At 40.7% G+C, this 27,486-nt stretch overlaps 1 protein-coding gene across 3 annotated transcripts in view; it reads left to right on the top strand.

Annotated features, from left to right (window-relative positions):
• PCDH17 (protocadherin 17) overlaps positions 1-25,478 on the top strand; it is a 256,063-nt gene extending 230,585 nt beyond the window's left edge. The window contains exons 4-5 of one of the 3 annotated variants that reach the window (XM_058186366.1): positions 1,263-1,337; positions 23,207-25,478. In XM_058186366.1, coding sequence (XP_058042349.1) covers positions 1,263-1,337; positions 23,207-23,868 — 737 coding nt within the window. In that variant the 3' untranslated portion in view covers positions 23,869-25,478. The remainder of the gene's footprint in view (positions 1-1,262; positions 1,338-23,206) is intronic. The other 2 variants (XM_058186368.1, XM_058186367.1) reach the window with 2 other exon arrangements.
• Positions 25,479-27,486: the final 2,008 nt, after the last annotated feature.

Below are 27,486 nucleotides of genomic sequence, written 5' to 3'. Positions count from 1 at the left end.
TGAAGAATGGTTGTCGGAACAGTTGGGTGTTTGTGTTCCAAGGAGAATGTGTGCCAGTTTCAAGTGGAGGAAGTTATCATTTTTAGCTGGTGGGACTGGGATGTTCCAGGTGTTTTCTTTTGATCTGTCCCTTGCTGGTAATGAGTCCATGGAAACAGCCACCGAATTTCATACTGAAACAGGTATTGAGAAATCTTCGAATGACAAAATTGTAATGGGTTTGAAGTTTTTTGTTCTAGCATGAAACGAAGGCATGTCTTAGTTTGAAATCTGGAAACAAAAAAGCCCATTCGTGTATTGAAAAGTTTCTAAAGTGTAGTAGAATTTTAATTTTGCATGGCCAAAGTTACAGCTCGATGAAGTGAACGAAGGGAAACTGTTGAGCAAAACTCTGAAATTGACCCCAATGTTGAGTTTATGATGAGTTTGATTTGACACATTTATACTTCTATTTAAGGTTTCATTTTAATGTTGTGAGCTGCCCTGATTTGCCTTCTGACAAAATGGTTTATTGCAGATTTAATAAATGAATAAATACAAAATTTTGGTTTGCTAAGTGAGATAGTGGTTTAATGAATTTTGCATCTTTTTACAACTTATTTTGGAAAGGTAGCAAAAGGGGATCACATGATTTTGGGACACAGCAACCATCGTAAGTATGAACCAGTTGCCAAATGTCTGGATTTTGATCACGTGACCATGGTGTTGCTGCGATGGTTCGGTGAAAACGGTCATAAGTCACTTTTTTCAGTGCCATTTTAACTTCAAATGATCACTAAATAATCTCCTTTTAATGACCACATAATCCCTTGAGGGGTGGAGTCTGGGCAACTGAATGGAGCTGAGTGTTTACTGGCCTGATGCTTTTCCTGTCGCCAGGGCTGAGTTTTGTTCAGCAGAGATATTTTCATTGTGCCCAGAGAGAGAAATATCTGCCTCTACTTAGGATCAAACTCGCAGCCTCCTGATTGTGAGTCAAGAGCTCCTCCTCTAGACCACCACACCACTCCTTGAATGTTTGTAATTCAAGAACTACCTATAAACTAAATAGCCACATGTCAAATGCGTTAAATACATGAACTGTTTCCAGATTTCAAACCGTTCAAGATCCATGCGGTATATGGAGCATGGCTGACATTTATCAGGTTTCATTTAAGAATGACTTGTTGTAATTTAAAAATAATAATTAAATTAAAAGGGTGGTTGGGCTGGGTCGAATAGCATGTTCCTTCTTTTAACTCACAGATCCAATTTTCCTCCAGAACAGCAAGGGAGAGGCCAAAGACCCATTGTTGGGATCTGTGGACCGGCCCGCTGTAAGGAAGGAAAATTTTCAGGTAAAAAAAAACCCTTTTTCTACTTTTTTATGGATTTCTGCATTGGCATGTTAAATGTAACTTTGACACTTAAACAATGAATTATGTAGGAGCCCTGAATGGGAACAAACCTGAGTGACTAGCATCTGTTTTCTAAGTAATTATTCTCCACCTACATTTATTTATTTTTCAATTGTTTATTTTGCCACATTTATTTCTTTGAGCCACATTTATTTCTATGAGCCACGGTGGCGCAGTGGTTAGAGTGCAGTACTGCAGGCTACTTCTGCTGACTGCTGGCTACCTGCAGTTTGACAGTTCAAATCTCAGCAGGCTCAAGGTTGACTCAGCCTTCCATCCTTCCGAGGTGGATAAAATGAGGATCTAGATTGTTGGGGGCAAAGTGCAGACTGTGTATAAAGTGCTTAGAGAGGGCTGTAAAAGCACTGTAAAGTGGTATATAAGTCTAAGGGCTATTGATATTTGTCTATTTGAAAGAGACGTTCCTTGTTTCTTTCTGTGGCTTCCTGAAAGTCGGGGTGAGAGAATGAATAACAGAATAACAAAGTTGGAGTGGACCTTGGAGGCCTTCTAGTCTAACCCCCTGCTCAAGCAGGAGACCCCTGTACCATTTCAGACAAGTGGCTGTCCATCCTCTTCCTAAAAAACCTCCAGTGTTGTAACAGCCACAATTTCTGGATTGTGTTCCAATGATTAATTGTCCTCACGGTCTCAGGAAGGTTTTCCTTAGTTTTAGGTTGGTTCTCTCCTTGATTAGTTTCCATCCATTGCTTCTTGTCCTGCCTTCAGGTGCTTTGGTCGACCCCCTCTTTTTTTGTGACAGCCCCTCAAATATTGGAGGACTGCTATCATGTTACCCCTAGTCCAGTGGTGGGTTTCAAAAATTTTTACTACTGGTTCTGTGGGTGTGGCTTAGTGGGCATGGCGTGGCTTGGTGGGCATGGCAGGGGAAGGATATTGTAAAATCTCCATTCCCACCACACTCCAGGGGAAGGTTACTGCAAAATCCCCATTTCCTCCCAATCAGCTGGGACTCAGGAAGCAGAGAATAGATGGGGGTGGGGCCAGTCAGAATTTTTACTACCGGTTCTCTGAACTACTCAAAATTTCCACCTACCGTTTCTCCAGAACTGGTCAGAATCTGCTGAAACCCACCTCTGCCTTAGTCCTTCTTTTCATTAAACTAGACATACCCAGTTCCTGCCACCGTTCTTCAGATGTTTTAGCCTCCAGACCCCTAATCATCTTTGTTGCTCTTCTCTGCATTCTTTCTAGATAGCTAGAAGGGGTTGTGTGGGGGGGGAACCTACATACCTGCCTGAAAGAATCATTTGGAACATTTTGATCAGAAAGGGATAATTTTGAGTTGGTGTACAGATTAAAAATACGTTTATATGCAGAGGTTCCTTAATGGATGAACCGTAAAAAAAAAAATGATTCTGATCTTTTTCCATATGAGCTACATTTTTACACTGCTATTTCAGCTCTCATGGAGCAGAATTAAGTCTACCAAATAATGTATGCCATATTTCCCTCAAGCTCTTTCCGGAAAAGTGTTCGTACAGAATGTCAGAGCTAATGAATTACAATTCTCATCCCCAAATGTAGGGAGAAGTGGGGGAAACATATGGGAAAAGGGGAATGAATGAATGAATGAAGGTATGTTGAGACCATCAAAGTTAACATCAGCCAAAGCACAGAAAAACTCAAGATCGGAAGAAGTTGAGAGACCTGGCCCATAGAATCGTCATTTCAGTCCTGCCCCAACTTGGCCTCCTAAGTAAGAATGACCCTCGATTCCATTCGGTGTGAAAGGTTTACTTTACTAAAGGCCAAGTGGATTATAGTATAGAAAAACCAGAATTGAAGTTCGCACGCCGAACTTTCCCGGTTAATTTTCCCCATTCAGTTCTTCCTCCTTGCTAGTCCCTTTATTCACCGATTACATTTGAATAAATTGTTTTGGGAACTGTCCCTTCAATGGCAGGCTGGTTGATGAGCTGTTATATTCCATTCCCAGTGTTTTGACCTTGAGATGGTGTCTCTGGAAAGTACAATGAGTAACAATTGCACTTAGACTTACTGTTGTGTCTGCGCCCCCTGAGCCGGCCCTCTTGCCAGAAAGTGACTTGGACAGTGAGGGGGAAGGGCCGTCAGGACTTACCTTGGGAGCACCGGCTTCCTTGGCTCAGCTCCAGGAGCCAGAAGCAGGCCAGGTGGAAGAAATAACGAGGCCTCCGTCCCCTGACCCTTCCCCCCCAGGCCACGCCTTCAGACCCAGCTGACGGCAATTAGGCTTGGTTGGACCCTAGGTTTCATAGGCAGGAGAGGAGGGAACAAGAGAAGCAGGGGTGGGGCAGGCCTAGGAAGTGCTGTGTCATGGAGCCACACCCCACAGGATATAAAAGGCAGCGAGAGCTGCTGTGTCTCTTTGTAACAGGCAAATCCACTGATTGACTAAGAGCTGAAGTTTGTTCCTGGGTGACTCACCAGGGTCATGGAAGATAACGGAAGCTCTTGACAGATGCTGGCTATTCTGCTGCCAGAGCTGATAGTGCCGGCTAATTAAGCCATCACTCGGATGAAATCGAAGGAGGACAGAACACTTATAAACCGCTTCATAGTGCTTTATAGCCCTCTCTAAGCGGTTCACAGAGCCAGCCTATTGCCCCCAACATTCTGGGCCCTCATTTTACTGACCTCGGAAGGATGGAAGGCTGAGTCAACCTTGAGCCTGGTGAGATTCAAACTGCCAAATTGCAGGCACCCGGCAGTCGGCAGAAGTAGCCTGCAGTACTGTATTCTAACCACTATGCCACCATGGCTCTTAGTTAGTTATCCTTTCCCCCTCCTGACCAGCTCCATTCCCCCATAATTCGTGGCAGATTGACAGCTAGCGAATGCAAAGCTCAAGTGAATGATGGCAGTTCTGACACCTCAAGCGTCCGACATGACTGAATGGATAACATCATTGTCATCATCATGGTTTATGACCGTAATAAATATTTGATTTGAAGCAGTGAACTTGGAGACATTATCCAACTTTTTATATATGCCTACTCACTCATTATCTGCCCTCAAACACTATCTGTTTTTTTTTTCTTTCAAATTCATGTCTGATCCTTTCCTAAGGATAATAAGCATATAAGAGAGAAATATGCCCTTATCATTTCTACCAAAGCAGCACTTCTGTTCCTGATATTTTTGTGCATAAATTTTAAGCCCTGCACAAAACACCTTACAACGCACTATCACAAAAAGTAAGACTGACTTCCCTTCCCTCTGAAGTCACGGCAGTGTCCATGTGACCGGCATGGCTGTGGGGATTGAAGAGCCACGGTGGCACAGTGGTTAGAATGCAGTACTGCAGGTTACTTCTGCTGACTGCCGGCCGCCTGCAATTTGACAGTTCGAATCTCACCAGGCTCAACTCAGCCTTCTGTCCTTCTGAGATGGGTGTCGTGTCCCACTCCCCCTCCGACGGCTGGGTCTGGGAAGTCTGTATCAAGCGTGGCCACGAAGCCTCTTCAGCTTTGCCAAATTCCTGTCAGATTTCTCAGGCAGGCAGGAATCCAAGGTGTGACTTCAGCAAACCAGATGAGACTTTGCTTGACTCAAGGAATGCCAAAAAGCAGATCCTTTATATAGGCCATGGGGTGTGGCTCCATGACTCAGCACTAATCCAGGCCTGCCCCTCCCTTCCTTTTGCTGACGTCACCTCTCAATTCTCCGGAAGCGGGGATTCGTCTACTGTGAATTCCCCTCATCCTGATCTGCTGCCGGCAATTCTAGCACGTGGCTGGCTTCGTGCTCACACGCTGTAGGAGTGAGGTTTTTTTGTTCATTCCTGACATTCTGTCCGGGCATGGTGCCAGGACCGGGGGCTGGAGGCATGCCAGTCTGTTCCTCTTCATTATCAGACTCTGAATCGGATAGCAGGAGATGGGAGGGGCCCGGCTGAGGAGAGGAGGGAGGACAAGGCACAACACCGGGTAAAATGAGGAGCCAGATTGTTGAGGGCCATGTGCTGACTCTGTAAACCGCTTAGAGAGGGCTGGAAAGCACTGTGAAGCAGTATATAAGTCTAAGTCCTATTGCTATCCTTCAAAAGCACTGGCAGTCGATGGACTTCTTTTTATTTTAAAAAAAGCTCAGTCGTTTTTTTTGGATTTGTGCCATGGCTTCAAAAGCTGCTGTTGACTGTCCCTGAAAGATGACCTCTGCTCATCCTCACTGGTTCCCTAGTAATATTTTAGTCTCTTTTTTTGGGGAGTGAAATCCTAATTGATGACTGTTGCTTTAGAAGCTTGAAGCAGTTTGGAGTCATTAAAAGTAACCTGTTCAAAAGGCAAGGTAAGGCTTTTGGAGTCCTATTGGAACAGGTGCAAAAAGACTTATCATATGCACTAGAAACACATAATAGAATAAATAACAGACAACACTTTCCGATACCAAGCAGATTGTATTGGAAACCAACACATTGGTCTTTTCTCCATTAATGAATGTGAGGTTGTGGACATTTCGCACCTCATTTACCAACCTGTCTCATGCCAATACTAACTCGAATTGAAAGCTTTGCACAATTTAATTTCTCCCCTCTTCAGCAAAAAAAATTCTTTTTTTAAAAAAAGCCATCATATTCTAGATTTATTGCTAATCAGTTCTCTAATCTAAGCCTCCTAATTGCTTTCTGTAACTGAATAACAAAAAGCACCTAGGCCAACGTAAATATGCAGATTTCAGAGCTTTCTGTTTCATAACAGAGTTTCAGCAGAGAGAGAACTCAATTTGTTTATTTATGTCAAGATCAATCGTAATTAAGGATGAAGATAAATTCTGTGGCAGATGAAACACTTCCATTGATTGTTGTTATTTTTTTAAAAAAAAATGTATCTCGTAGCAGAGGAGTGCTTATACCAACCTGACAACTATAGCAATTGAAGTTTGCACAGCAAAAGTGAGTGGGACCAAGGCTTGGGGGCGATAGAAAGGTATGGGAGAACAATATATCATTAAACCAGGGGTGAAATGCTCCTGGTTCAGACCGGATTGGCCGATCCAGTAGCGATGGCGGTGGGTGGTTTGGAGAACCTGTAGCAAAAATCCCTTCCCTCCTCACACCCATGCCCAGCTGAGCCCCACAATCATCATAGGTGTTTTTTTTTTTCTTTTAAAAGTATTTTTTCTTCGGCCAAAAAAATGCTTTTAAAAGGAAAAAAAAAGGCTCTGATGATCACGTGACTCAGCTGGGATTGTCAGAACCTTTTAAAAGCATTTTTTCTACAATCTCTTCAACCAAAGAGGTTGTAAAAAATGCTTTTAAAAGGTTCTGACAATCAGGCAACTCAGATTGTCAGAACCTTTTAAAAGCATTCTTTCACAACCTCTTCAGCCGAAGAGGTTGTAGAAAAAGTGCTTTTAAAAGTAAAAAAAAAAAAGTTGGCCATGCCCACCCAGTCACATTACCCCCACCACTACCAAGCCACACCCACAGAACCGGTAGTAACAAATTTTACATTTCACCATTGTATTAAACTGACCCACTCACAACACACCAAAATTAACCTTATTCACTCTCAGGACTTCTGTAGTTACAAGAGAAATCAGACGTAGCCACAAATCAAGGGAGTCAAGCTCTTCTCCAAAGCACCTGAGGGCAGGACAAAAAGCAATGGATGGAAACTAATCAAGGAGAGAATCAACCTAGACCTAAGTAGAAATTTCCTGATGATGAGAACAATTAAATCAATAAAACCAGCTTGCCTTCAGAAGTTTTTGGTACTCCATCTTCTTCTCTTTTTTTTACATTTATATCCCACCCTTCTCCGAAGACTCAGGGCGGCTTACATTGTGTCATCACTGGAGTCCCCAAAGTGTTTTTTCAATAGGCAACTGGACTGTCTGGTTTTTCTTTGCTGACGTTTCGCTTCTCATCGAGGAAGCTTCTTCAGTTCTCCTTCAGAGCTGAGGAATTTCTTGGATGAGAAGTGAAATGTCTTCAAAGTATAATGGAAAGTCCAGTTGCCTCTTGAAAAAGCACCTTTGGGACAACCATGACTTGAATGAATGAGAATCTTCATAGACATCCATCGCTGGAGGTTTTAAAGAAGAGATCAGACAGGCATTTGACTGATATAATATAGGTTTCCTGCCTGAGCGGGGGCGGGGGGGGTTGGACTAGAAGACCCCTAAGGTCCCTTCCAACTCTGTTATTCTGTGGGTTCACAATTTTGAACCCTTGATACATCAATTGCCCTTAGGGCATGTCAGAACACCCATCAATTTATCTTCTACCGAGGTTATAAATAACTTATAGTAATGAGTGCTTTCAGCCCATACCCTACTTCTGAAAAACAAGGCACTTTTTAAATGCATTTTTAATATTGATTTTAAGAGATTTTCTATAGCTGTTGCAACAGCTGTAAAGTTGTCAAATTAGGAGATATCAGCCATCACCTTGGACAAAATCTTGTGTTGGTTATTCATAGAGCTGTAATGGTTCACAAATACATTGTTTAAGCTGGGGACCCTGCAGCATTCAAATGAGAATGCTGGTCTTTATGGACACATTGGTCAAGGCATTTCACAGAAGAAATGTCCAAAAATGTCCAATTGGAGATGTTTGAAATGACGAAACACCAGTTCAAAATATACCCATATATCTTGCCAAACAAGGCATCCATTCCATCTTAAATTTCTACCTTTCTCTCTTAAGTATTTCTTTCCCAGTTAAGTTTAGATCCCAATGAATAATTCACAAACTTTGGCACATGCAAAGTTCAAGACTCGTGAGAGATTTTCAAAAGTGGCAAATTTATGATAACAATGGAAACTAAACTTAAAAATTTGAATCTAACTCTGTAAGTGGAAAGAGCTTTTAATACAGAGCAAGAAAAGCCTTTGAGAAAGAAAAGTGATAGGTGAGAATCTTTTTTCCCCTTCATATACTTGAATCAATGTTGGGGCAATTACCAATGAGGGATAAAGGCCTTTGATTAAAGGATATAAATTTAAACTGTTTTGATAAATGTGAAGATACATTATGTCAGGTTCCATAATAATATAACGGGAAGATTCTGTGGATGTTTAAATATCATTTAACTGATGTTTGAAGGCAGGATGAGAATAGAATAGAATAGAATAGAATAGAATAGAATAGAATAGAATAGAATAGAATAGAATAGAATGAAGTAGAGCAGAGCAGAGCAGAGCAGAGCAGAGCAGAGCAGAATAGAATAGAACAGAACAGAACAGAATAGAATAGAATGGAGTAGAGTAGAGTAGAGTAGAGTAGAGTAGAGTAGAATAGAATAGAATGAAGTAGAGTAGAATAGAATAGAATAGAATAGAATAAAATAGAATAGAATAGAATAGAATAGAATAGAATAGAATAGAATAGAATAGAATGAAGTGGAGTACAGTAGAGTACAGTAGAATAGAATAGAATAGAATAGAATAGAATAGCATAGAATAGAATAGAATGAAGTAGAGTAGAGCAGAGCAGAGCAGAGCAGAGCAGAACAGAACAGAATAGAACAGAACAGAACAGAATAGAATAGAATGGAGTAGAGTAGGGTAGAGTAGAGTAGAGTAGAATAGAATAGAATGAAGTAAAGTAGAGTAGAGTAGAGTAGAGTAGAATAGAATAGAATAGAATAGAATAGAATAGAATGAAGCAGAGTAGAGTAGAGTAGAGTAGAATAGAATAGAATAGAATAGAATAGAATAGAATAGAATAGAATAGAATAGAATAGAATAGAATAGAATTTTATTGGCCAAGTGTGATTGGACACACAAGGAATTTGTCTTGGTGCATATGCTCTCAGTGTACATAAAAGAAAAGATACAGTGTACATAAAAGAAAGGAAAATAGAATAGAATATAGTAGAGCAGAGCAGAGCAGAGCAAAACAGTACAGAATAGAATAGAATAGAATAGAATAGAATGAAGTAGAGTAGAGTAGAGTAGAGTAGAGTAGAGTAGAGTAGAGTAGAGTAGAGTAGAGTAGAGTAGAGTAGAGTAGAGTAGAATAGAATAGAATAGAATAGAATAGAATGAAGTAGAGTAGAGTAGAGTAGAATAGAATAGAATAGAATAGAATAGAGTAGAGTAGAGTAGAGTAGAGTAGAGTAGAGTAGCATTGAATTGAATTGAATTGAATTGAAATGAAATGAAATGAATTGAATTGAATTGAATTGAATTGAATTTTCTTTTTTGGCCAAGTGTGATTGGACACACAAGGAATTTGTCTCTGGTGCATAAGCTCTCAATATACATACAAGCAAAAAATTGATAAATCATAAGCTCAAGACATATGGTATGTTCTCATAACAGGAAAGCAATTCAAAAACTCATACATAAATACGTAAACACTCCACACTAAATCATGACACAACTTCTTTGGTGTGAAGGCAGCTTTTTTTAAAAAAGAAAATACATATTTTATTAAACATTTAAGGGAAAATATATGAAGGAAAAAGGAAAAAGAGAAGATAAAAAATAAAACACAAGAATACGTATGAACAAGGAATTTACAAGGGTCACCTAAATTTCATTTTTTCCCAGCACAACACTAATTAATTGTAAATAATGCAGTACAGTCTATCCTTCCAAAAACTCCAAAAATCACGTTAAGCTCTTAACAGAATATAAATGTCAGGAAATGCAGTACCGTATATACTCGAATATAAGCCGATCCGAGTATAAGCCGAGGTCCCCAATTTTACCCCAAAAACTGGGGTAAACTGGGGACTCGAGTATAAGCCGAGGGTGGGAAATGAGGCACCTACCGGTTGGGGAAACCCTCCCTCCCTCAGCTGTGAAGGCTGGCGGCTCCCCCGCCCCGCCCTCTCACTGCACCGGCAGGGCTTCCGTCCGGTAAAATGTGAAAAAAAGAAAAAAAAAAACCTCGAGTATAAGCCGTATATACTCGAGTATAAGCCGAGGGGCTTTAAAAAAAAAAAAAAACTCGAGTATAAGCCGTATAGACCCGAGTATAAGCCGAGGGGAAGTTTTTCAGCACAAAAAACGTGCTGAAAAACTCGGCTTATACTCGAGTATATACGGTAAGTGTAATATGAATTATAAAATGAAATTGTAAACTACAGCAAATTCGAAAGAGAGATGTAGTTCATTTTAAGGAATGAGTGAATCGGAGAAATGAATATTGGCTTTTAAAATATATTTATTTCATACGAATACCAACTTTCCTTTCCTTTTTTAAAAACAATTATTTAAGCAATAGACATTTATGGATCCTTCACATCACAGGATTTGAGTTCAAAACCACCTATGTGAGCACACAACTCCAAAGGCTGTGAACTATAATATCTACATACATACAGAATACAGCTGGAAGGGATGTTGGAGGTCTTTTTGTCCAACCCCCGGCTCAAGCAGGAGACCTTATACCATTTCAGACAAGTGTCTGTCCAGTCTCTTCTTCAAAACCTCAACTGATGAGGCACCAACAACTTCCAAATGCAAGCCATTCCACTGCTTAATTGTTCTCACCGTTAGGAAATTTCTCCTGAGTTTTTAGGTTGCTCCTTGTCAGAGGTGGGTTTCAGCAGGTTCTAACCAGAGCATATAAAACATTTGCTAGACCAATTCTAGAATACAGCTCGCCTGTTTGGAACCCTCACCACATCTCTGACATCAATACAATTGAACGAGTCCAGAAATATTTTACAAGAAGTATTCTCCATTCCTCTGAAAACAATAAAATACCTTATCCCACCAGACTTGAAATCCTAGGCTTAGAAAACTTGGAACTCCGTCGCCTTCGACAAGACCTAAGTTTAACTCATAGAATCATCTATTGTAATGTCCTTCCTATTAAAGACTACTTCAGCTTTAATTGCAATAATACAAGAGCAACCAACAGATTTAAACTTAATGTTAACTGCTTTAATCTAGATTGCAGAAAATACGACTTCTGTAACAGAATCATCAGTGCTTGGAATACTTTACCTGACTCTGTGGTCTCTTCCCATAATCCTAAAAGCTTTAACCAAAAACTTTCTACTATTGACCTCACCCCATTCCTAAGAGGACCATAAGGGGCGTGCATAAGCGCACAAACGTGCCTACTGTTCTTGTCCTATTGTTTTTCTTTTCTTCTTCCTATATATATATGCTTATACCTCCCTATATATATATGCTTATACCTACTAATATTTACTCATATATATGTTTATATACTATATAATCTTTTTATATGATGTTGTGACAAAATAAATAAATAAATAAATAAATAACCTGTTCTGGAGAACCGGTAGTGGAAATTTTGAGTAGTTTGCAGAACTGGTAGTAAAAATTCTGTCTGGCCCTGCCACCATCTATTCTCTGCCTCCCAAGTCCCAGCTGATCGGGAGGAAATGGGGTATTTTTGCAGTAACCTTCCCCTGAAGTGAGATGGGAATGGAGATTTTATAGTATCCTTCCCCTGCATGCCCACCAAGCCACGCCCACCAAGCCATGTCACGCCCACCAAGCCACACCCACAGAACCGGTAGTAAAAAAAAATTGAAACCCACCACTGCTTCTTGCGTCTAGTTGTTCTGGTGTGCAGTGCTCTGTAGTGTCGTTTTGAGGTTAGGAGTCGAAACAGTTTATGTCCAGGATGCGAGGGGGTTTGTAAATATTTTCACAGCCCTCTTTTTGATTCGTGCAGTAGCTTTTCCATAATAGTATGAACAAGCCATTTCTATAAAGATCTGTCAGTCTAATCTGGTACATTTTTCAATATTCCTCAGGCCAAAAAAAAAAACACCAAGATATTTCCCTGTAGTTAGCGGCACAGTATCTTTGGTTCGTGCAAGCTTTCCTCGCTTTGCATTTTGTGGCTCCGATATACCAGCTGAGCTCCATCCTGGGTGACTTTCTTTCTTTCTTTTTTTCCCCCATCCCTTCCTGGTGGCTAATTTCTCTGATCTATATTCGGAAAGCTTCTCCCTAACGTGCACGCAGCACTTCTGGTTGTTTACCTCTCCATCTCTAGAGACGAAGACAAGCCTCCAGGCTGTTGCTGTTCATTGTACACACTTGAACTGTTCAGGGTTTATTTTCATCTGGAGGCAGGTAAACTTGGAATCTGATCAAGACCAGCTGAGCATGTCACTCTTCCGACCCGGTTTTGCAAGGCGACGAGAGCTGTGGGGATGCTTACATGTTTATTTCTGCCTTTTCGATGGACCCCAATTTCTCATCAGTGCTGATTTAGCCATGGGCAGCGCTAACTGGCTCTGGAGTTGAGAGTTTCATATTTCTTTTTTTGTAAGGGTTAAAAAATAATAATAAAGAAATCCCACCGTTCCTATAAAACTACCTTTTTTAAAAAATAATAATAATAATTCTTTCCTGGTCTCCCAGCTTGCAGCAAGTCAACGCGAAAGGCTAATATTGCAGTAAGCAGCTTGTAATGTATGATAATCAATACTTCAGGTCTGCTTTCCGCGATATGGCATAAAGGAAGAAAGTAGGAAGGGGAGGAAAGCTGCTAGCAAGTTTTCAGCACAGTTGAACAAATGGTGAAGACATGCAGAGGTGGGGTCCTGAAGGATGAAAGAATTCCCTTTTAAAAAGGGGAACAGGGAAAAAATAATAATTGTTAGAAATATGCAAGAAGCATAGCTTAGCTTTCCAAGCATTCTGGAAATCCTGGAAAAAATATAGGGTGTTTTGGTTGTTTTTTTTAATGTTGGTAAGAATTTTGTATCTTATGATTTATGATGAATGTATTTTTATGATGACAATGATCATATGAAGAACGGTTGCAGGAACTGGGCCTGTCTAGTTTAATGAAAAGAAGGACTAGGGGAGACATGATAGCAGCCTTCCAATATCTCAGGGGCTGCCACAAAGAAGAGGGAGTCAAGCTATTCTCCAAAGCACCTGAGGGTAGAACAAGAAGCAATGGGTGGAAACAAATCAAGGAGAGAAGCAACCTGGAATTAAGGAGAAATTTCCTGACAGTTAGAACCATTAATCAGTGGAACAACTTGCCTCCAGAAGTTGTAAATGCTCCAACACTGGAAGTTTTTAAGAAAATGTTGGATAGCCATTTGTCTGAAATGGTGTAGGGTTTCTTGCCTGGGCAGGGGGTTGGACTAGAAGACCTCCAAGGTCCCTTCCAACTCTGTTGTTATGTTATGTTATGTTATGTTATGTTATGTTATGTTATGTTATGTTATGTTATGTTATGTTATGTTATGTTATGTTATGTTATGTTATGTTATGTTATGTTATGTTATGTTATCATTATTTATTAAGAGCCGTGGTGGTGCAGTGATTAGAATGCAGTATTGCAGGCTAATTCTGCCAACTGCCAGGAGTTCAATCCTCACCAGACTCAAGGTTGACTCAGCCTTCCGCCCTTCTGAGGTCGGCAAAATGAGGATCCAGATTGTTGGGGACAATATGCTGACTCTGTAAACCGCTTAGAGAGGGCTGTAAAGCACTGTGAAGCGGTATATAAGTCTAAGGGCTATTGCTATAATATTTTATCACTTATAGCTTTTACACTAGAATTAGAATTTATTTTATCTGCCTGTTCACCGCCTTGAGTCCTCCGGGAGAAGGGCGGTATACAAATTAAATTATTATTATTATTATTATTATTATTATTATTATTATTATTATTATTATTATTATTATTATTATTATTATTATTATTATTATTATTATTATTATTATTTGATTTCTATACCGCCCTTCTCCCAAAGGACTCTGAGAGTCCTATGTCCTATGTAAAGCTGAGAGCTTATGTACCGAAGACAAATTCCTTGTGTAACAGTAACATAGTTGGGACTTTGGAGGTCATCTAGTCCGACCCCTTGCTCACGCAGGAGACTTATACTAGGGATTCGAACCACCAAACTTTCTGACCGACAAGCTCAGTGTCTTAGCCACTGAGCCACCTAGTCAGGCCTAATTGTGTGTCCAATCACACTTGGCCAAGAGAGGGAGGGAGGGAGGGAGGGAGGGAGAGTTGTAGGACATGAGCTGGGCAGCAAATAAATTTTGTAATTAATAAATAAATTTAGAAGTCGTTCAGGCAAACACCTCCCTGATTCACTGGAATATAAGAAGCGGACAAGGTCAAGCAAGATCAGACCCGCAAGTTTCTGTTATTATAGTCTATTTCAACAAAGTATAGTAGAGCAGACTTTTCCCTTCTACAATTTTAATACTTCATCTTTAATTCATCTGGTGCTTCAAAATCTTTTCGTCCTTTGGGGTAATCCAGGTCAAGAAACAGACACGGCAAGAAATGCAGGATTGTTACAGGGTGCATATGTTTCTCTCTTTCCCTTATCGAGCAGAATCATTTTTGAGTTTCTTTTAAGTGTCTTTCTCACACTTCCTACTGTAGAAAGTTAGCACCCACCCCTCTCCTAGAAGAATGAAATATTTTGAGAAATATTAAAAAGGCAGAAGATTATATTTCCCTGGATGAGAAATGGAGAAACATGCTCTTGGAAAGCAGCTACCACCTTTCTTAATAGCCCTCATCAGCTATTTGGTGCCTATTAAGAAAGACTGGGCCAGCCTATCTACAAGACAAAAGATCTCCAGCTCTAGGGTGATGGGATTAAGACATGACCCTCCAGGACATAATAGGATTAAGTTAACGCATCTAGCAGCAGAGCTCACTATATTGCACAATCTCCTAAGGATAGTGCATCAGGCAAACGTCAACCAAGTTTAGCTCAGACAAACTCTTAGGATTTGTATATGGCCCCATGGGAGTCTGACAACAGCCAATAGAATACATGTTCTTGCACAGGAACGGGAAGTTCAAGTGCAAAGGCCAAGAGAAAGTATAAATACACCCCACTCTCAACTCCATGTACTCAACTGCATCAGAGAACCATGTGCTTGGTGGTTCTGCTGCTTCATTAAACCTTCTTTCCAACCAACCTCCATGTTTCCAGTGTCTTTCTCCCACCTTGGAACTGAACCAGATGGATATTTCTTCCATCAACACTATTTTCCCAGGATACGGAAACCTCCTTCAATGCCCTATCCATGCCTCCATTAAAGCTGTCCTGCCTTCCTTTACAAAATCCTGAAAATGGAAGGTTAGCTGGTATTGTAAACATAAATGTACCCTTCAACAAGGAGTCAGCACTGCTGAATCTGCTAAAACGCACTTCTGGAAAGGGCCAATGAGTGATCCTACATGAAAGCATTGGGCAGCCCATCAAAGAAAACAAAGAGATTTAACATGGAAGAGCTCATTTGGAAGTCTTAGGAGCCTATTTTGTTTTAGAAAAAATATATATCTATTATGAAGGTGGTGGCAGTGAAAAGCCACCTGATTTCCTGCAGCAGGCAAAGGCTATTTCCTTAGGGCTGCTCATTTATTTATTTATTTATTTATTTATTTATTTATTTATTTATTTATTTATCAAATTTTTATACCGCCCTTCTCCCGAAGGACTCAGGGCGGTGTACAGCCTAAATAAAACACAATATATATACAATTAAAATCAAAATTTAAAATAAAACATATTACAAAAAGGCCAATGTTTAAAAATTTAATTTTTAAATTTTAAAAATATTTAAAACCCCACAACAATAAAACCCAATTAAAATGTTAAAAAACCATTATGCCAGTCCAGCTTGAATAAATAAGTATGTTTTTAGCTCACGGCGAAAGGTCCGAAGATCAGGCACTTGGCGTAGGCCAGGGGGAAGTTCATTCCAGAGCGTCGCTGCTCCCACAGAGAAGGCCCTGCTCCTGGGGGCCGCCAGCCGACATTGTTTGGCAGACGGCACCCTGAGGAGACCTTCTCTGTGAGAGCGTACCGGTCATACGGTTCCACATGTATGTTTTAAAGGCAGATGCAAGAAAAAACAAGGAGAGCTGATAATAACTCAAGGGTCCTTGAGTGACTCAGACTGCCAAGACAGTCTATTATTAACAGCAGCTGCTTGCAGTTACTGCAGGTTCAAGTCCCACCAGGCCCAAGGCTGACTCAGCCTTCCATTCTTTATAAGGTAGGTAAAATGAGGATCCAGATTGTTGGGGGCAATAAGTTGACTTTGTATATAATATACAAATGGATGAAGACTATTGCTTAACACTGTGTAAGCCGCCCTGAGTCTTCGCAGAAGGGCGGGATATAAATGCAAGTAAAAAAAAATAATAACGGGCTAAGAGCTAGAGGAGAAAAGGATATGAGAACAGAGTTGTGAGGAAGAGAAAGGAGAAAATTCTCAGTGGGAGAACCGGTTTTTGAAACCAATGGCAGTGCTCTTCTTTTTGTGACGCAATACATCCTTGACTTATGACCACAATGGAGCCCAACAGTTGTGAAGTAAATTTTGCGTCTCATTTTACGACCTTCTGTGCCACGGTTGTTCCGTGAATCACTGCAGTGGTTTAGTTAATATGGTTCTTGGGTGAATGGGCCGCGGTGTGGCTCAGGCTGTAAGAAGCCTGTTATTAAACACAGCTGCTTGCAATTACTGCAGGCTCAAGTCCCACCAGGCCCAAAGTTGACTCCGCCTTCCATCCTTTATAAGGTAGGTAAAATGAGGACCCAGATTGTTGGGGGCAATTAAGTTGACTTTGTATATAAATATACAAATAGAATGAGACAATTGCCTTACACAATGTAAGCCGCCCTGAGTCTTCGGAGAAGGGCGGGATATAAATGTAAATAAAATTAAAAAATCTGGCTTCCGTATTGACTTTTGCTTGTCAGAAGGTCGCAAAAGGGGTTTGCATGACCCTCGGGACACTGCGACCATCATAAATATGAAGCAGTTGCCAAGCGTTCATTTTGTTCATAATATTCATCAGAGAAAAAGGAAAGGAGGAGGAAAGGAAGGGAAGGGAAGGGAAGGGAAGGAAAGGAAAGGAAGATAGAAGAAGGGAAGGGAAGGGAAGGGAAGGGAAGGGAAGGGAAGGAAAGGAAAGGAAAGGAAAGGAAAGGAAAGGAAAGGAAAGGAAAGGAAAGGAAAGGAAAGGAAAGGAAGATAGAAGAAGGAAAGGGAAGGGAAGGGAAGGGAAGGGAAGGAGGGAAAGGAAAGGAAAGGAAAGGAAAGGAAAGGAAAGGAAAGGAAAGGAAGATAGAAGAAGGGAAGGGAAGGGAAGGGAAGGAAAGGAAGATAGAAGAAGGGAAGGGAAGGAAAGGAAAGGAAAGGAAAGGAAAGGAAGATAGAAGAAGGGAAGGGAAGGGAAGGAGAGGAGAGGAAAGGAAAGGAAAGGAAAGGAAGATAGAAGAAGGGAAGGGAAGGGAAGGGAAGGAAAGGAAAGGAAAGGAAAGGAAAGGAAAGGAAAGGAAAGGAAAGGAAAGGGTCCCAGTTAAGTAGCAAAAAAACATATCCCTTGTGCACAGAAAAATTCGCAATCGGCATTTGATAATAAAAAGCCCAGTTTATCCCTGAATTTCATACCTTTATAAATCCTTAAAAGGCTGTTTCAGCACAAAGTAAACGAACATCCTACAAGCAATAAGATTGAATAAAAAAAACCAACAGACAAATATCAGAATAAATAGAATGCAAAAAATATAAATACCCTGCACATTTAGAAAGAGAACAAGATACAGTCAATATTGCAAGCACTTTGAAAAACCATTTGTTAGAAAGGAATCTAGACTTGAGTAGATATGGGCTTAAGGTTCCTATTGAAAATGAATGGGTCTTCCGTTAATTGAATTTGGATTCTTTTGAATCCGCCATTTTCTCCTCTCTTCCCCCCAAATACTTTCACATATTCTAATGCTTAATGAAGTGTCTTTTCATGTTGTACGTTATTGATTTTTTTTAAGGAAATCCAGTTCCCAGGTTATATGGTATAAAGTGGAGCAGAAAAAGGCTTGTGCAAAAGGAAATGATAAGCCAATACTTTACAATCAGGTTTTAAAATACATTGAGTAAGATGGAATTCTTCTAAAATCTACAATTATTGGAAGGGGAAACAATGTTGAGAGAGAGGGGGGGGGGAGAGAGAGAGAGAGAGAGAGAGAGAGAGAGAGAGAGAGAGAGAGATCAGGCAGGCAGTAGTGGCCAAAATTGTGGAAACATTTTGGGAAAAGTGTATTTTTGAGGTTTTATGGCTAATAACACCTCTTTTTTTGGAGTTTCAAGATAATCCTATTCTACTGCTAGAATGGCCTGTGAATAGCCCAGACCTTAACCCAATTGAAAATCTATGGAGCCGACTAAAGAAACTAGTTAGTCAGAAGCGACCCAGCAATAAAACCCAATTAATAGAAGCCATCATTCAATCTTGGTTTCACATTAGAACAGCTGCAGAACTAAAAAACTTGGTTCACTCTATGGGAAGATGTTGTAAGGCCATAATTCATGCTAAAGGTTACCCAACGAAGTATTAACTGACATGGTGATCATTTTTGTATATCTCGTTTTTTTCTACACGTTTCACTTTTCTTCCTTATACTGTAACTGCTATTCTAATCGCAAATCCTTCATAAAAGTTATTGCATTACATTCTTGATTAAATTATCTTTCCATTGGTATATCATTTTATGGTACTACTCCAAAAAAAAAAGTAGTTGTTATTAGCTAGTTTTCAAAAATACACTTTTTCCAAAAGATTTCTACAATTTTGGCCACTACTGTATGTATATCCATTTTAATCCAGCAGTTGGATTAAAATGATATCTAAAATACCCCAGGCAGTATTAAAAAATAATTGACATATCCTACAGGGAGAAACAAAAGAATCTATCAAGTCCTGAAGGCACACTTTTTTGAGACTCAAAAAGATGGAGCTAAACCAATCCCCGGAGGAATGTTCTTCCATATTGAGAAGGTCCTATTTTGTGGATTCTGTAGATGACAGTCACTAAGAGCAGAAGTCTAGAAAGAGTCCTTTCTTAAATTATGGGTAGAAAACAGTGGGATCATGCATTCCTTGGATCAAGCTGTTGTGGTCCGCCAGCAGCCTGCGGAACTGGCAGCAGAGTCAGACAGTGAGGAGGCTGGGGAGGACAATGGGCCAGTCCTGGAGTCAGGGGAAGGCCCGGACGAGGGCTCTGCATTGGAGGCAGAGATGGGGCCAGGGCCATCTCTGTGTGGACTCTGGAGCCTCCAATGGTGGACAGCAGAGAGGCAGAGGAACAGGAGAAGCCTGTTCCTAGTGCACGCATGCAAAGAGCTGCCAGAAGGCAAGAGCAACTGAAGCAAAAAGGACGACTTGGGAGTAAGGCCAGAAGATGATTGGCCACTCCCATAAGGCTTAAAAGAGCAGCAACGGCTCTGGGGTTCTTTATAGAAAAGCAACATTGATTTCCATGCTTCTTGTCAGCATCTCTTGACCTTTGTGGAGGTTTTGCCAAGAAAAGCCTTTGGCAGGTTGCCAAAAACATCAAAGGTTGGTGATAAGGTGGACAGACTGGTTATTAAGAATTTTGTTTTGGACTAATTCATTTTGGAATGAATTAATTCTAAGCTGTTTTAATAAAATAAGTTTGTTGAGGACTGAATTGTGTTTAGTAATCGCTACTTGAGCCTTGGTCACAACACAAGCTCAGAGTATAGTAACTGGATCATACATCAATGTAGTTTCCAAGAAAACAGTATAGATCAGTCATCTTCTACCTCTTGGCAGCTTTATAACTTGTAGACTTCAACTCCCAGAATTCCTCAGTTAGCCATGTTGGATGAGGAATTTTGGGAGTTGAAGTCTACAGATCATAAAGTTGTCAAGGTTAATTTTCCTAACTACAGCTCTGGGATTTTCTGGTGGTCTCCTAAGCATGATACAGCTTTTGGGGAGATCACCCAAGGCCACCTTGGTATGACTTACTTCCATCCAGTTTCTTATTCTTATGATGTAATAAAAGTCCTGCCTTTGAAGTCAACATCTGCTCACAGTTCCTGCAATGGGCTGACCCAGTTTCTAAGATGGGATTGTTATGCTGATCATGTAGAGAATGTTGTTCCTGCCCTCTCTAAACAGGCAACTACTTACAATAATAGCTGTTCCATTCATTATATGAATATGATGATCTTTGAAGAGAAGTACTTCATTAACTATTCTTGCCATTATTTTGAGAAGAAATAAGCAGAGTGCACGGGAATACGATAAGTTCATAGAAAACAAAAATAGAGTACATTCTTCCTAATGGTATGAGTTGTGCAAATCAATCTTCACATTTTTTTTTTACACCAACCCTCCATCCCCAAAGAGTAGAAAAGCTAGTTACACAATCTATATTTTTGTTGAAAACAGCAATAATGCCTCTTTTGACAAGCTCACATTTAATGCACAGTGGCAGCAAAATCCTTTCCTGTGTTATTATCGGCACAAAGTAACTGGCGTGCATGTGGATTTGGTAAACTCTTATTATTAGATGACAGTCATCCAGCAAAACAATTGCAATTTAACGGGGATCTTCTGGGTGAAATTCAGCTTGCTTAATTTGTGTGAAATGTTCTTATTTCTGTAGAATAAGCCACTGTTTGGTTATTGGATCTGCTGAGGAAAGATAAATCTTAGGAGTCTCTTAGCTAACCTTCATTGTTTTCTCAGATTAAATTCTCTGAAAGATCGAAAGAGTTGGAAGAGACTTTGAAGGTTTTCTAGTCCAACCCCCTGCTTAGCGGAGACCCTGTACCAGGACACCCTATACTCTAGAGCAGTGGTCACCAACTGGTGGTCCGTGGACCACTGGTGATCCGTGAGAAAAGTTTGGTGGTCCCCAGAAAAATTATTTGCATTTTTTTATATTGCACTAAATCAGGGATCCTCAAACTATGGCCCCTGGGCTGGATACATACAATGAATTTTTTTGACTAAAAAAATTCTTTTTGTGTGGGTCAGAGGGGGGCAGAAATTCCAACTTGGGGTCTGCTTCACCTTCCTGGTGTGGGGCTTTGGGCGAAGGTTGGAGGGAAGCACCATTGGTGGCAAAGAGCCAGAGGGCCTTGTTCCAGTGGGACTTCATCATGGCCTGGAACTGGCTGACCATCTCAGCCCACTGAGCCACCAGGCACCGGTACCTGGCCTTGCACTCCCGCAGGTCTTCCCCCTGTTTGGAAAACCTATGCTCCTAGTCCTCAGTGAGGTGCTTCTGCTGAGCCTCCTTCTTGTTCAGATCCAATTTGAACTGAGCCAGCTGTTTTGCCAACTCTTTAACATGGTGGCTGCTTAGCTCCAACAACTACTTCCCGTTGGGACCTTAAGGAGCCCAAGCGGGTGTCGTGTCCCACCCCCACTCCGACAAATGAGTCAAGGAAGTCCGTAACAAACTTGGCAACGAAGCCTCTGCAGCTTGCCAAGTTCCTTCGAGGTTTATCAGGGCAGGCAGGAGTCCAAGTTGTGACTTCAGCGATAGGGTCCTATATCAGCAAACTAGATAAGACTTTGCTTGACTCAAGGTTGGAATGCCAAAAGCAGGTCCTTTATATAGGCTGTGGAGTGTGGCTCCATGACTCAGCATTCATCCAGGCCTGCCCCACCCCTCCTTCTGCTGGCGTCGCCTCTCAGATCTCCAGAAGCGAGGCTCCACCTACTCTGAATTGTCTTCAGCTGGATCTGCTGTCAGCGTCTGGGAAAGGGAGGGGTCAGAGGGAGTAGGCCCAAGTAATTCTACCACCTGGCTGGCTTCCTGCTCTGAAGGCTGAGCCAAAGGAACACACGCTGTATGAGTGAGGTTTATCAGAGTTCTCCTTTCACTCCTTGAATCCTCTCCGGGCATGGGGCCAGGGCCTGGGGCTGGAGTCATGACAGGCCGTTCATCTTCATTATCAGACTCGGAGTCTGATAAAAGGCCTGGTTGGAGATGGGAGGGGCCCAGCTGAGGAGAGGTGGGAGGATGAGTCACAACAGCAGGCAGGCGGGCAGTACTGAGTAGAGGGTGACAAGGTGCCCCTTGACGTGAGTGATATTGAGTTGGCCACACCCACCCAGTCACATGACCACCTTGCCACGCCCAACCAGACATCATTAGATCATATTAGTGGTCCACAGGATTTAAAATTATAAATTTAGTGGTCCCTGAGATCCGAAAGGTTGGTGACCCCTGCTTTAGAGTATAGGATCTCCTAATACAGTGATACAACCACTGTTGTGCTTTGGTAGTAGCTCCAATAAACCAAACATTTATTGGAGTGATACATCCACTGAGTGATACAATCAGTGTTGTGCTTTGATAATACAACCATTCATTGAAGTGAAACAACCACTGAATGATACAACCCCTGTTGTGCATTGATACTAGCTCCAATAAGCCAAGTGTTTACTGGGGTGCTAAAACTACTGAGTGATACAACCAGTTCGGACTGGTTCAGGCGAACTGGTAGCGGAAATCACCGCCCACCTGCCTCGGCTCTATGCTGTGCTATTTCGGCACATTTTTGAAGTTGGGCCCATGCGTGGAAGGCACACGCTAGAGCAAAGAACATGTGCAAAAGGCCATGCACATGCGCAGAGGTACGCATGGTCACATTTTCAGTGCTGGGCAAACCAGTAGGTAAATTGTATGAATCCCACCTCTGGATACAACCACTGTTGTGCTTTGATGGTAGCTCCAATAAACCAAGCGTTGATTGAAGTGATACAACCACTGTTGTGTTTTGATAGCAGCTCCAATAAACCAAGCGTTGATTGAAGAGATACAACCACCGTTGTGTTTTGATAGCAGCTCCAATAAACCAAGCGTTGATTGAAGTGATACAACTGCTGTTGTGCATTGATAGTAGCTCCAATAAACCAAGCCCCTCAACCTGTTGATTTGTGGTACCTCCCTCAAAAGTTTTAATTATGATTTCTGTTTTCACCCAGGAAGTCCTGTACATTGAATGAACAGACAGGGACCTGAACGGGTCAAGGCAGCTGATGAATGACTTTAAATAGTCTTTGTCGTTTTTTCTTTGTTTTGCAGAACAAGAGGAGTGCATTAACTGCACCGATGAATGCCGAGTGCTTGGTCATTCTGACAGGTGTTGGATGCCCCAGTTCCCTGCCTCCAACCAAGCAGACAACGCCGACTACCGAACAAATCTCTTTGTGCCCACGGTGGAAGCCAATGTCGAGACTGAGACTTACGAAACTGTGAACCCCACAGGGAAGAAGACTTTTTGTACATTTGGGAAGGACAAGCGAGAGCACACCATTCTCATTGCCAATGTGAAACCTTATCTCAAAGCCAAACGTGCCCTGAGCCCTCTTCTCCAGGAGGTCCCCTCAGCATCCAGCAGCCCAACCAAGACCTGCATTGAGCCTTGCGCTTCAACGAAAGGACCTCTGGATGGCTGCGAAGTCAAGACAGGGGCCTTGGCTGAAGCCAACAGCCAGTACCTGTCCCCTAGTAAACAATCTAGAGACGCTGCCTTCATGGCATCCGATCAGATGGCCAGGGTCTTCGCCGAGGTGCATTCCCGAGTCAGCCGAGACTCCGCTGATATGGACTCTGTCTTGGAGCAGATAGACCGTTCAAACAGGGAACTAGGGAGAGAGTCCGTCGATGCAGAGGAAGTTGTACGGGAGATCGACAAGCTTTTACAGGACTGTCGGGCAAACGACCCCGTGGCTGTGAGAAAGTGAAGCAAAACAGAAACAAACAAACACACACACACACACACACACAAACAAACAAACAAAAAAGACAGTCTGGCATTGATTTGCTTCTTCTGCTGAATTATATATTAAAAAAAGAAAAAAAAGAAAAAAATTCTCCCCTGGTTCTAAAATATATACAGGGATGAACAAAGACCAATGCTGCTTTAAGGCTTTTAGTGAACATCTGAAGTGCCCTCCAGTATGTTTGTTTCACTGCTCTTTCTTTTTTCTTTTCTTTTCTTTTTTTCAGATAACACTGGTTTTGTTTTTACCAAACTTCCATTAGAAACAATATGGTGTATGTTTTTTTTTAAAAAAAAAATAAAGAAAAAGAAAAATAGGAAGGAAGGAAGGAAGGAAGGAAGGAAGGAAGGAAGGAAGGAAGGAAGGAAGGAAGGAAGAAAGAAAGAAAGAAAGAAAGAAAGAAAGAAAGAAAGAAAGAAAGAAAGAAAGAAAGAAAGAAAGAAAGATAGATTGAGGCCACTTTGACAATCGAAGAGAAAGGAGTAAAATAAATGGAAACAGATCTTCTAGGACCGATAGTTAATGTTGACTTCACTGTTTACCTGTAGACCCCATAAAAACCAGGGTGGAATAGTTGTGTGATATGTTTACAAGAGTCATTAGAGGTTTCTATGGAAAATCCCCAGTCAGAAATCCAACAAACATACAGATAAATGTTCTTGTAGTAAGGCAACCAAGTACACGAAGCATTAACGTTCATTTGTGATAGGCATTTCTGTATAAAGGCATCTGCCACATCCTTAAAAAAAGAAAGAAAGAAAGAAAGAAATGAAAAGGAAAAAAAAATATGGAACCCCCCCCCCCTCCAAATCCATTCCATAACTTCATTCAGAAAAAACTATCCTGGTCATTAGTAACACGGCTCATGTCATATTAAAGTTAAATGTAAACGGATCGAATCCATGTTTGTCCTGCACATGCATAAGTGAATTAACATGATCAGAAAAGAAAGGGAAGGAATTAGTGTCTAGGAAGAATTGAGGTAACTATGTTTTATATCTGAGACACAATACAAGATGGCCGCTTTAATTGCCGTTACGCGGGAAATAATAGCGGAAGCGAATTAACATTATTAATACCTTTTGTAATTCATTTATGGACACTACCATAGCTCAAGTGCAGGCATTCCAAACCTTCGCCCAAACCATTTAAATGTGCAAATGTAAGAAGATTCAATGTGTTTACATCAAATGACATATTTTTTTCTTGATTTATTGCAGATTCAGTGCATTTGAGCCAAATTGTTGAGTGTATAAGAGCTATATTGTGTATTTTATTAAATTAATATATAGTTGTGTTGCAAAAAAAAAAAAAAATATTTGGGCTTATACTGTAAACGGCAAGTGTTGCCTCCGTAGCTGTCAAACTCTATGAGTTTTGTTCTCTCCTCCCTTTTTTTCCCACCCCCTTTTCCATACAGAGTGTGGGAAGCAGAGCCTCAGAGCAAATTCTCTTGTTAAATGTATGGTCTCCCGAGTTTTACAGTACATAATCTGTTCAAAAATGTGTCTTGAGTGAGTTGATGGAGCTAACTGAACGGCAGACGAATCCATCCATCCATCATGGTTGTGTGCAAGTCCTTGTAGAAGCTTCTGTCGCAACCCATGTTTAATAACAAACAAAAAAAAATTACACTTGAACTGACACCTGGAAAGTTCTTGTTCTTTTATCAAGCGTATTCATTCGTTCAAGTCGGCGCACCTCAGCCATACCCTCCTGGATGAACATTCCAATTATCCAAATATTTTGACATGCTTCTCTTAATGGTTGTATTATCACTTAGGCATAATAGGCAGAGTATCTGGGACCCGGTGGAAATATATTAGGCTCAAACAAAAATCTGAAAAGTAACAGGAAAAAAGAAACGTTGATGTTGAGACTCTAGAAAGAGTGCAAAGAAGAGCAACAAAGATGATTAGGGGAGTGGAAGCTAAAACATATAAAGAACAGTTGCAGGAACTCGGTATGTCTACTTTAATGAAAAGAAGGACTAGGGGAGACATGATAGCAGTCTTCCAATATCTCAGGGGTTGCCACAAAGAAGAGGGAGTCAAACTATTCTCCAATGCACCTGAGGGTAGAACAAGAAGCAATGGGTGGAAACTAATCAAGGAGAGATGCAACTTAGAACTAAGGAGAAATTTCCTGACAATTAGAATAATTAACCAGTGGAACAACTTGCCTGCAGAAGTTATAAATGCTCCAACACTGGAAATTTTTAAGAAAATGTTGGATAACCTTCTGTCTGAGATGGTGTAAGTTTTCCTGCCTGGGCATGGGCTTGGACTAGAAGACCTCCAAGGTCCCTTCCAACTCTGATATTATTATTATTATTATTATAAACCAAAAAAAAAATAGCCTATAGCCTGAGATTAAATAAATTTAAGATACCATTACTACTTTTATTATGTTCTTTTCTGTGACTTTCTGAGGCCTATAGATCTAGGGAATATTTTTATAACCCTAAAAAGACTATTAATCCAAAAATAAATGTTCTTAGGGCCCACAATGGTCTTAATGCATTTCTGGTTCTTTAACATTGTGGGCTTTAAAATGTATTAGTGTCTCATAGTTCAAGCTTTGATCTGGTTTCATGGACAACACTGTGGTGTAATTACTTTCACCCTCCATGATGACAGGGTTTGGTGTTTTTTTAAAGTCATTGTACTTTTGCTCACTTTCTCTTGCACACACTTTACTATATGTTGTTCTTCGTTGGATTCTTATAAAAGCATATAAGTAACATTTTCTTTGAATGACATTTGTATAAGTACAATGGAATGCTTAGGTCGTAGCTGGTTGGGTGGATGGATGGATGGATGGATGGATGGATGGATGAGAAGAAGGCAGAAAGATAATGCTCTTCACTTTTATGTCGGAATCAAATTGTACAATACCTCAAAAACAGACCAAAAAAAGTATTCTATATGACATACATAGCATAATTTCTTCCATTTCCTTAAATGGAATGAGAATTTTAATGCCAGCTGGAAATCAGAAACCAGAATTCTTCAAATGAGTACAGGTTTATTCAATGCTACCTCTAAACAAGAATCTAAACTACTAACTATTAAGGCAAATGGGTGATAAGAATCAATGGAATTAAAGGAGGTTTTGACTTATATCTCTTGTGGATGCAAAGGCTCCAGGTTGATGATGACCTTGACCTGTCCTCAGTTTCAACTGGCCCTCTCCTACGGTTGGCAGATTTCAAACTATATCAAGCCATTGATTATCTTTTTTTTTTTTAGTTTTTGCCACTACTAAATTACTGACTTTTTTTTTTTAGAAAGAAAAAGACAAGGATTATTATTTTTTTTTGCTATTTTACATCAATGCATTCTTGATTCTTGGTTTCCAATCCACAAGTTCTATCGTGACTCTCTGGGTTACTCCATATCAGATGGACTAAACAAAGTAATATTGACAGACTTGATGGAAATGGTATAAGCAAAAGTGTAGAAATGGAAGTGCATAATGATATCCCATTGTATGCTTTTGTAAACAAGCTTGGTGTTAAACTGGTAAAATCCAGAGAGTAAAAGTGACAATGGACTTCCCTTCCCATCCCCCTACTGT

This window comes from Ahaetulla prasina, chromosome 5 (genome assembly GCF_028640845.1).
Source record: "Ahaetulla prasina isolate Xishuangbanna chromosome 5, ASM2864084v1, whole genome shotgun sequence".
Taxonomy (NCBI): Eukaryota; Metazoa; Chordata; class Lepidosauria; order Squamata; family Colubridae; genus Ahaetulla; species Ahaetulla prasina.
The sequence above is the reverse complement of the archived record's forward strand: the minus strand, read 5'-3'. Positions and strand labels throughout refer to the sequence as shown.